Here is a 9,037-nt window from a genome sequence, read left to right on the forward strand (position 1 = left end):
GAGGTGTCAAACATTTCGTTTGACAACCGTCGAATGAAACGTGTGAGGATATTTCAGTTTATGAGGTTACAAAGTGTTCCATTCCAGAGCAACACAATTTTTGGGGACTCAACCGATTTGGAAGTTGTGCTTGCAAACAAACACATTTATCATGGCCGAAGTGGGAGCACCAAATGAGTCGGTAGCATGCAAATTACCGCAAAAACGATTCTATCGCCAACGTGCACATTCGAATCCAATTGCCGATCATACGATGGACTAGTGAGTTTTGATTTGAAAGCATACAATAATTCAATTAAAGCAGCATTTTTTAAAATTTTGATTATGATTACATCAATATGCTCATTGCAGTCCAGCTCATCCTGATGATTACGATTGGACGAAATTGTACCCAAATATTGGGGATAATCAAGTTGAATTCGCCGATATTGGTTGCGGTTATGGTGGATTTTTGGTTACATTGGGTGAACTGTTTCCTGAAAAATATTCCATTGGTTTCGAGATTCGTGTCAAAGTATCAGACTATGTGATGGATCGTATTGATGCGTTACGGAAATTACATCCGGGCCAATATCAAAATATTGCTTGCCTCCGTACGAATGCGATGAAATATTTGCCAAACTTCTTCAAGAAAGGTCAACTAACAAAAATGTGCTTCCTTTACCCGGATCCACATTTTAAGCGGGCAAAACACAAGTGGCGTATCATCAACACGGCATTGCTCACAGAATACGCATATTGTTTACGCGAAGGGGTAAGTTTATGTTGGCATACCATATTTACATTCATCATTCATGCGTATCGTCAACGTATCGAAGTTGGAGCAAGTCCAATAGAATCAAAACTAATTCATTTTGATTTTCCAGGGCATTCTTTACACAATAACTGATGTCAAAGACCTACATGAATGGATGGTTTCTCATCTCGAGAAACATTCTCTCTTTAAACGAATTGCTGGCGAAGAATTGGTAAGAAATGTTGAATTGCGTTCATTTTTGCGCTTTGTTACTAATGCTTAATGTTCTTTCCACAGGAATCGGATCCAGTCGTGGAAAAATTGTATGAAACTAGTGAGGAAGGCATAAAAGTGACACGGAACAAGGGCGATAAATTCGTTGCTATTTTTCGACGCATTAAACCACAACAACAACAGATATAACTTATTGAAACTCATTTATTTCACATAACTTTTTACAATATTAAACTAAACAGCAATCATTTACTTTGTGTATCCAATTTATACTGGTATAATGCATAAGTGTCGATATAAATGTCAAAAATTGATTTCTTTCGACGCAATTTCTTTTTTTAATATTTATTCCTGATGTTCATTTGTGGGTGGTTGATCTTCTGGTTCTGACGAAGTTTCCGCATTCGAATTGTCTTTGGACTGACATTCTCGCAATTTTTCATTCTCTTCCTGGATCGATTGCCGTATTTCTCGGTTCGAGGTCAACAATTCCAGCAATTGCTCACGAATACGGTCCGCACGTTCTTCAATCACATCCAATGCTGACTCAAGTGAATCCAAATTGTCCGCAACATTTGCGATTTCTGTGAAATGAAAAAAACTCGTTGGAAAAATTACAATGAAAATGAACAAAAGCACCCAAAATGAAAAATTAAATGGAAACTGAAAATCACCCACTCACCTTCTAAATCGTCATCATCAATTTGATTTTCTGTATTTGGATCGGATTTTTTTGATTGTGTTCCCTTTGGTGCCATTTCTTGGCTTTTATTCACCAACAATTGATACTCTAAACAAATGTTTTCCAATTGTTCGTTCAGTTGTTGTTCTTCACTTATTTCTTGGCTTTTATCACTCTGTTCGGCCATTATTTGACAATTGAATGGGAAAAATTGGAAAATATCGAATGTTTTTGTGTGTGTGACGTTCTGTAAATAAAGAAGTGTCACGTGAAGTGAGAAATGTAAAAATAAGAAGCAGCAGCAGCAGCAATAGAAGTCACAGCATTTCAGTTTAGTTTGATTGGCATGAAGTTGTTGCAGTTGCCGGAAAAAATTGACATTTATTCTCGGCGAGGTGTTTATTTGAAATGCACTTTATTTAGTTGGAATTCCGAAGATTTTGCTTAGAGTTAGAAAATATCTTTGTATATAATTATGAAAAATTCAATGTAAAAAAAAGTTTAAATCGATTTCATTTGGGCCATAAGCTCTTCTAAGCTAGCACCATCGTCGGCGGTGCTTGTCGTATCTGCAGCTAGGTTTTCAGTTGTTGTATCTGGTGCGTCATACGCTAATTTCAAACCAGTGCCCACATTGAGTGATGCCGAGTTGCCGCTTGAAGCGGCTCCTTCGTCTTCTGATACTAATTCGATTCCGTAAAAATTGTCACTGTGCACAACGGCATCGTCGGTCTTCGTGTTAATAACTGCTTCAACTTTTGGACGTGCATCGAATTCCTTCTGTCGCTCTTGACAATACCGATCGCTACACTGTGTGTTCGGTTTCAAAACCATCTTCGGGAAAAAGTCAATCTGAAATGTGACGTGCATTCATGATCAGTCAGTATAGCTATAGCTGTAAATGTAACACGAATATCCATACCATTGCATTGTAGCCTAGATAATCTGACACTTCTCCAAAATTCAATAGGTACTTCAGCGTGTTCTGAACGAGCATTCCAGCAACGATTCCCATGGTTGTTGGCAAACTGGCCGCACATACACCCTCACGTTTCAGCGTTTTCTCGTCAATATTATCGGCGACAACCAATGGTGGAGCGCATGCAAAACAGGCCGTTTCACCCGGTTTCAGCAGTTGAATGTGTCCAGAGACAGCATTTTCCTAGGAAAAAAATGGCATGTTCATTAGAAAAACGAAACGACAGCGATCAATATATGTATCACGAAAACAACAATACATCAAATGAACATACCGATACACCTGATTCGAACCAGTTGATGTTGAGTTCATTACATGCCGTGTTGATGGCCATTCTCGCTTCGAAATTATCCACACAGCTCAGCACCAAATTCACTGGACTTTTATCGTCTAGGCCGCCCGTTTGAATTGCATTCAAGAAGTGGTCAAACGAATCAACAGTGGTAATGTTGTAGTTATTCGTGATTATTTTAACGTCGGGATTGATGAACTGTAGCGTACGTGCAGCAGCATCGACCTTTGACAAACCAGCTTGATCCGGTGTAAAAAACAATCGATTCATATTGGCCAATTCGACTTTGTCATAATCGAATAGGATCAGCTTCCCAACACCACATCGAGTCAACATATCGGCCGTAACACTGCCCACACCACCGATTCCAACCACGGCTATACTCTTGTCACGAATACGTTCGTAGTCTTGAACGATTCCCATTCGTTGAAGAGCCATCAGACGACTGTACGGATTCGAATCCTTAACTTCAGCCGACATCTTTTCAATACGCTCACGACCTCCGGTGCTTTTGTATTTGAGCAACTCATTTTTCAATTCCTTTACTTGAGACTGAAGATCTTCAATTGATGCCATTTTGGAAGGGAACTAAAAAAGCAACGCAAATATCATCAATTGTGGCCAATTAAATTTATTCATGTTTTTTTGGCGAACTATTTCAATATTTCCAACCACTGTATATGCTTGGAGCTTACCTATTTATTTATTTTCTATGTTTCTTCTTTAAAAATCTGCTTGAACTATGTGTCTGATTGAATCACAGTCTGGAAATTAAATCATCAACTTTCATTTATAAACGTGTCAAGTTGTGGAACAACTTCAGAATCAGACAATCATACTGTCAGATTGTGTTTCGCTTACACACTGGTTGGTGGCGCTACGAACAGTTAAAAACAACCATTTGCGTCGTACTGTCAAATTTGGCGGCATTCAATATACAAGACACACACGAACAGGCACAACAAAGAGTATCGTTTATTGGTTTTCAGCAAAGAAATTATATTTTCAGTTTGTGATTTCGACAATTTTTCGTTTTTGTTTTGTCGTTTGTTTCGATTGTAGATCACCGCCATGGGAATTAAGGGCTTATCACAGTTGATTGCGGATGTTGCACCATCGGCAATCAAAGAGAATGAAATCAAAAACTATTTCGGTGAGTACAGTTTGAATTTCACAACATATCGAAATTACAATAACAATCAATGTTTTTGTTTGGTTTGGCTTGGAACATGTTGTTGCAGGTCGAAAGATTGCTCTCGATGCTAGTATGTGCTTGTATCAATTTCTGATTGCTGTTCGAGCCGAAGGGGCACAATTGACGTCGATCGATGGTGAAACCACATCACATTTGATGGGCACATTTTATCGGACGATCCGAATGTTAGAAAATGGCATCAAGCCCGTGTATGTGTTTGATGGCAAGCCACCCGAAATGAAGTCCGGCGAATTGGCAAAACGTACCGAGAAACGTGAAGAGGCGCAAAAAGCATTGGAAAAGGCCACCGAAGCAGGCGATGCAGCCGAAATGGACAAGTTCAATCGGCGTTTGGTTCGTGTGACAAAACAGCACAATGCCGAAGCCAAAGAGCTGCTCACCTTGATGGGCGTACCATACGTTGATGCGCCGTGTGAAGCGGAAGCTCAATGTGCTGCACTGGCGAAAGCGGGAAAGGTTTATGCCACAGCAACCGAAGATATGGACGCACTGACATTTGGTACAAACATTCTGCTGCGCCATTTGACTTTCAGCGAAGCACGTAAAATGCCGGTCCAAGAATTTTTCTACGACAAAATTCTCCAGGAACTCGAGTTTACGAAGGAACAGGTGAATAGTTGAACATATTTTAATGAATTGTTTGCATCGAATGCCAAATTAAAGTGTGGAGAACATTTCTAACATTTTCAGTTCGTCGATTTGTGTATTTTGCTCGGGTGTGATTACTGTGAATCGATTCGAGGCATTGGGCCGAAACGCGCCATCGAATTGGTTTCACAGCACAAATGCATTGAAGAAATCCTGAAGAACATCGACAAAAGCAAGTACATTGTTCCGGAAGATTGGAACTATGAACAGGCTCGTGAGCTATTTCACACCCCAGATGTCGCTGATCCAAACACTATTGATGTACGTACTACTGTTTTGCCTTTATAATTGTTTGTTTCTGAGCATTCATCAAATTGTATTCATTTCGAATCATATTGTTTCACTCGCTAAACGTCATTTTCGTTGAAAAATTGATTTATTCTCACTTTTAGATCAAGTGGACGGATCCGGATGAGGAAGGTTTGGTGAAATACTTGTGCGGTGATCGACAATTCAACGAAGATCGTATTCGCGCTGGCTGCAAGAAGATTCAAAAGACTCGAACGACATCGACACAAGGACGTTTGGACAGTTTCTTCAAGGTTCTACCATCCACACCAACCAACAACAAGCGCAAATCAGATGCCAACAAAAAGGAACCAGCCGGCAAGAAAGCCAAAACCGGTGGCAAAACACCACGACGAGGACCGAAGTAATTATGATTATTCCGCCATCATTTTTTTCTGTTCTTCATTTTAAATAAGACTTTATTAAACTTGAAATAAGTATGACAACTTGTAAGAAAATACTGCGTATTCGGTATATATTCGTTAAAATTGAAATAAATTCGTAATAAACGCTTATCGTAAAAGACCTTTTTTTTTCTTTTGAAGAAAGTGAAAGAGAGATTTTTCATTTAAAAAGAAAAGATTTGTTAAACGGCCATTTCCATTTTGATTGTTGGATGTGGTTCGTAGCCAACGATTTCAAAGTCGTCGAACGTGAAGTCTTCGATGCGATCAACGGTACGTTTGATGCGAAGCGATGGGAATGACTTTGGTGTACGGATTATCTGCAAACAAAACATCAAATGTATTAATTCTGCATACCAATCAACTGGTAATTCTTGTCATAAGTTTTGTTGTTACCTGTTGCTTCAGTGGATCGATGTGATTCAAATAGACGTGGGCATCGCCGAGAGTGTGAACAAAATCGCCTGGTTTCAATCCAGTGACATGAGCAATCATGCACGTGAGTAGTGCATAGCTGGCAATATTGAATGGAACACCGAGACCCATATCAGCCGAGCGTTGATACAATTGACACGACAATTCACCGTCGGACACATAGAATTGAACAAAGCAATGGCATGGTGGGAGTGCCATTTTTGGCAGATCAACCACATTCCAAGCAGACATGATGATGCGGCGATCATATGGATTTGTTTTTATACGCTCGATAACTTCATTCAGCTGATCGATTCCTTTGCCCGTGTAATCATCGTGGCATGTTTTGTATTCAGCACCGAAATGACGCCACTGAAATCCATACACTGGACCTAAATCGCCTTCTTCACGATCCACGAAACCCATTTTGTCCAAAAATTCACGGGTGCTGTTACCATCCCAGATGTGAATATTCTTGTCTTGCAGCTCCTTTGCATTGGTGCTACCTTTGATAAACCACAACAATTCTTCGGCTACGGCACGCCAAAACACACGCTTCGTCGTCAGTAATGGGAAAACATCATTGCGTAGATTGAATCGCATTTGGGCACCAAAAATTGATACGGTACCAACGCCGGTGCGATCTGAACGCTTCTTTCCTGCATGACAAAGATAAAAGACTTTTATTCGCTATCAACACATCAAACTGTCAATTTGATTGTACTCACCGGTTTCAATGATATTTTTGATTAACTTCAAATACTGATATTCATCGTGATCAAACGAGACATTTCCATTGGTTGGCACGTTTTCCTTTTGTTCCTCGCACATTTTTCTTCCTTTTCTGCTTTTCTTTATCTAATTCTATCTTGTTCTTTGTAATGCTCGTTCTTTGTTTCCTTTTATCGAATGCTGTCGTACACAATAAGTCACTTTTTCGCGCCAATTTCCACCCAATTGATGATGATTGTAGCTTTGGTGTTGCACGATTTCATCTGTCAACTGCGGTAAATACTTTTTGTCTAAAAATTGTGAGTTGTTGTGGTTTCAAAACAAATGAAATGTGCATAAAAAAACGTTTACAAAATCAATTCACATAATTGCATTCGATATGAAGTAAAGACATATTTATATTTACAACTAAGTGATTTTGCCATAAAAGTAAAAAAACGTGTATTCCAATGATCGTCCAAATAAGGAAAAGTCTTGGTGAAATTTCAAATATTTATGTACAAAAGAAAATAGTAAACAACGACAATACATGCGCATTTTATGTATAGACCGTGTGTATAGTATAGCACAAAGAGAGAAATTGTTGTCATTGTGACGTGCAAAAGTCGGCATTTTCAGTTCAAATCAGCGGCAAGTGAGAGCATAACAAAAGTCGATATAGGTAAAGAGAAAAAAACAACAGCAATAGTCTGAAATTCAGACTCTGAATATTATTTGAATATTTTAAAAAATCACGTCGCAAAAAATTGGTGTTATTAAAAATGGTTGTGCGTCGTAAGTGCCCACAAGTGTATTGGTCTCAGACCGATAACGATATAAAATTGGTTGTTGATTTACTGTTAGATGATATGGTATGTTCGAGCGTGTTTTGTTTTGTTTGACATATGAATTAAATGCGGCTCTCTCTGCAGAAACCGAATATCAAACTAAAGGAAAAATTCCTATCGTTGGAAGCGTATGGCTTTGGCGCAGCCGACAACGGACCACACGAATACTATTTCGAAATCAACCTTTTCGAATCGATAAATGTAGAGGTAAACGACGATGAAAAAGAAAACAAAACATTGCATGGGCTAATCTCAAAACATCTTTTCAGCTGTCAATGGACAATATTTCAAATGCGGACTCGCAATTGACGTTCCTTTTGAAGAAGGAAAATCCAAAAATTTGGTGGTCACGTCTCACGGCCCAGCCACAAAAACAAAACTGGATTCATGTAAGTCGTTGTAATGCCATTGAGTCAATGAACCAATAAGTCGATAGTCGATAATAAAATTGTGAATTTATTTCCTTTCAGATTCATAAAGAGACATGGATATCAAGAAATCAACCAAATGATGAGGCCGAATATCGTGATATTCGAGTTGATTACCCGGGCATTGAAGATGTGGTACACCAAGAAGAATTGGGCTATCGAAAAGGTTCGTTTTTGGATTCACAACCTTAACCAAATTAGACCACCCACCAAAATCGATTCTATTTCCACTTATTTCAGCTGGCCGAGTAACGGTGTACTTGATTATGTATAATTTGTATCAGTTTATCGCATATTTCTACATTGTATTGGTGTTGTCAATAACATTAAGCCGCGATGGATTTAGTGACGTTTCAAAGATTACCTACCGAACCGTTGGCGTGGCCATGCGATACAGTCAAGCATTACAGTATTTTGAATTCTTACACGCACTGGTCGGTTATACAAAAGGATCTGCCTTATTTCCATTTCTCCAAGTGACAGGACGCAATTTTGTGCTATTCGCCATAATCCATGCGGAAATTCGTATTCAAGAGATGCCCGTCGTGTTTGTATTGTTTATGGTGTGGTCTTTAGTTGAAATAATCCGATATCCATACTATATTATTGCACTAGTAAAAAAGGATATCCCTTGTCTTACATGGCTTCGATACTCCATTTGGATTGTTCTCTACCCGTTAGGCGTTTTGTGTGAAGGGACGATTATGCTGCGAAGCCTACCATTTTTCGAAGAGACTAAACGATTTTCAGTTGAAATGCCCAATAAATGGAATTTCACATTCAATATGGTGTCTTTCATGAAATTCTACATGGGACTCGTACTTCTGCCTGGGCTTTATTTTGTCATGAAACATATGACAAAACTTCGTGAAAAGAAACTCAAGAAACCAAAAATTCATCGCGTTAATCATAAAAATGCTGTTCACTATGACTAAACGGTCTCAGTTCACTTTTTTCGTACGATCAAAACAATTTTTGTGAATCAAATAACCAACTTTAAAGACTTATACCCTTCCTTGCCTGGTATATAGAGGAGTAATGTTCATTCATTTTATTTGACATTTACATAGAGCGGTGGGAAACATTCAATATTTGTAATAACGTTATAATTATGTTTAAAATAAATGAGTATCAATGAAATTGTGGCGTTTCAATTG

The 9,037-nt window shown here is 38.7% G+C and overlaps 6 protein-coding genes across 6 annotated transcripts; 3 read left to right on the top strand and 3 right to left on the bottom strand.

Annotated features, from left to right (window-relative positions):
* The first annotated feature begins 6 nt into the window (after positions 1-6).
* On the top strand, positions 7-1,294 carry LOC129567646 (tRNA (guanine-N(7)-)-methyltransferase). The gene is made up of 4 exons (XM_055444752.1): positions 7-261; positions 352-754; positions 867-968; positions 1,034-1,294. The coding sequence occupies exons 1-4, from the start codon at positions 152-154 to the stop codon at positions 1,157-1,159; spliced, it is 741 nt and encodes a 246-aa protein (XP_055300727.1). The 5' UTR covers positions 7-151; the 3' UTR covers positions 1,160-1,294.
* On the bottom strand, positions 1,157-1,993 carry LOC129567649 (UPF0184 protein CG14818). The gene is made up of 2 exons (XM_055444756.1): positions 1,653-1,993; positions 1,157-1,554 (listed from the first exon to the last, which is right to left on the bottom strand). Exons 1-2 carry the CDS (start codon positions 1,837-1,839, stop codon positions 1,316-1,318), a joined length of 426 nt encoding a protein of 141 aa, XP_055300731.1. The 5' UTR covers positions 1,840-1,993; the 3' UTR covers positions 1,157-1,315.
* Positions 1,994-2,050: 57 nt separating this feature from the next.
* LOC129567640 (ubiquitin-like modifier-activating enzyme 5) lies at positions 2,051-3,499 on the bottom strand. The gene is made up of 3 exons (XM_055444747.1): positions 2,906-3,499; positions 2,575-2,814; positions 2,051-2,504 (listed from the first exon to the last, which is right to left on the bottom strand). The coding sequence occupies exons 1-3, from the start codon at positions 3,497-3,499 to the stop codon at positions 2,154-2,156; spliced, it is 1,185 nt and encodes a 394-aa protein (XP_055300722.1). The 3' UTR covers positions 2,051-2,153.
* An 8-nt stretch (positions 3,500-3,507) lies between these two features.
* On the top strand, positions 3,508-5,598 carry LOC129567642 (flap endonuclease 1). The gene is made up of 4 exons (XM_055444749.1): positions 3,508-4,076; positions 4,165-4,748; positions 4,830-5,048; positions 5,180-5,598. Exons 1-4 carry the CDS (start codon positions 3,995-3,997, stop codon positions 5,441-5,443), a joined length of 1,149 nt encoding a protein of 382 aa, XP_055300724.1. The 5' UTR covers positions 3,508-3,994; the 3' UTR covers positions 5,444-5,598.
* On the bottom strand, positions 5,464-6,835 carry LOC129567644 (thymidylate synthase). The gene is made up of 3 exons (XM_055444751.1): positions 6,622-6,835; positions 5,876-6,552; positions 5,464-5,799 (listed from the first exon to the last, which is right to left on the bottom strand). The coding sequence occupies exons 1-3, from the start codon at positions 6,722-6,724 to the stop codon at positions 5,662-5,664; spliced, it is 918 nt and encodes a 305-aa protein (XP_055300726.1). The 5' UTR covers positions 6,725-6,835; the 3' UTR covers positions 5,464-5,661.
* A 69-nt stretch (positions 6,836-6,904) lies between these two features.
* LOC129567641 (very-long-chain (3R)-3-hydroxyacyl-CoA dehydratase) lies at positions 6,905-9,020 on the top strand. Its single transcript, XM_055444748.1, has 5 exons — positions 6,905-7,476; positions 7,537-7,659; positions 7,722-7,841; positions 7,923-8,046; positions 8,121-9,020. The coding sequence occupies exons 1-5, from the start codon at positions 7,387-7,389 to the stop codon at positions 8,813-8,815; spliced, it is 1,152 nt and encodes a 383-aa protein (XP_055300723.1). The 5' UTR covers positions 6,905-7,386; the 3' UTR covers positions 8,816-9,020.
* The last annotated feature ends 17 nt before the right edge of the window (positions 9,021-9,037 follow it).

The sequence above is a fragment of the Sitodiplosis mosellana genome, unplaced genomic scaffold (assembly GCF_009176505.1).
Source record: "Sitodiplosis mosellana isolate CC-2019 unplaced genomic scaffold, AAFC_SMos_1.0 Smas_scaffold_12, whole genome shotgun sequence".
NCBI lineage: Eukaryota > Metazoa > Arthropoda > Insecta > Diptera > Cecidomyiidae > Sitodiplosis > Sitodiplosis mosellana.

Coding starts and splice junctions, on each gene's coding strand:
- LOC129567644 (XM_055444751.1), bottom strand. CDS start 6,724: ATGTGCGAGGAACAAAAGGAAAACGTGCCAACCAATGGAAATGTCTCG. Junction 6,553..6,621: donor CAAAAATATCATTGAAACCG/GTGAGTACAATC, acceptor TTTGTCATGCAG/GAAAGAAGCGTTCAGATCGC. Junction 5,800..5,875: donor TCGATCCACTGAAGCAACAG/GTAACAACAAAA, acceptor TTTTGTTTGCAG/ATAATCCGTACACCAAAGTC.
- LOC129567641 (XM_055444748.1), top strand. CDS start 7,387: ATGGTTGTGCGTCGTAAGTGCCCACAAGTGTATTGGTCTCAGACCGAT. Junction 7,477..7,536: donor ATTTACTGTTAGATGATATG/GTATGTTCGAGC, acceptor CTCTCTCTGCAG/AAACCGAATATCAAACTAAA. Junction 8,047..8,120: donor AGAATTGGGCTATCGAAAAG/GTTCGTTTTTGG, acceptor CACTTATTTCAG/CTGGCCGAGTAACGGTGTAC.
- LOC129567642 (XM_055444749.1), top strand. CDS start 3,995: ATGGGAATTAAGGGCTTATCACAGTTGATTGCGGATGTTGCACCATCG. Junction 4,077..4,164: donor TGAAATCAAAAACTATTTCG/GTGAGTACAGTT, acceptor ATGTTGTTGCAG/GTCGAAAGATTGCTCTCGAT. Junction 4,749..4,829: donor TCGAGTTTACGAAGGAACAG/GTGAATAGTTGA, acceptor TAACATTTTCAG/TTCGTCGATTTGTGTATTTT.
- LOC129567646 (XM_055444752.1), top strand. CDS start 152: ATGGCCGAAGTGGGAGCACCAAATGAGTCGGTAGCATGCAAATTACCG. Junction 262..351: donor GCCGATCATACGATGGACTA/GTGAGTTTTGAT, acceptor TGCTCATTGCAG/TCCAGCTCATCCTGATGATT. Junction 969..1,033: donor GAATTGCTGGCGAAGAATTG/GTAAGAAATGTT, acceptor TTCTTTCCACAG/GAATCGGATCCAGTCGTGGA.
- LOC129567649 (XM_055444756.1), bottom strand. CDS start 1,839: ATGGCCGAACAGAGTGATAAAAGCCAAGAAATAAGTGAAGAACAACAA. Junction 1,555..1,652: donor TGATGATGACGATTTAGAAG/GTGAGTGGGTGA, acceptor TTCATTTCACAG/AAATCGCAAATGTTGCGGAC.
- LOC129567640 (XM_055444747.1), bottom strand. CDS start 3,499: ATGGCATCAATTGAAGATCTTCAGTCTCAAGTAAAGGAATTGAAAAAT. Junction 2,815..2,905: donor GGTTCGAATCAGGTGTATCG/GTATGTTCATTT, acceptor TTTTTTTCCTAG/GAAAATGCTGTCTCTGGACA. Junction 2,505..2,574: donor ATCTAGGCTACAATGCAATG/GTATGGATATTC, acceptor GTCACATTTCAG/ATTGACTTTTTCCCGAAGAT.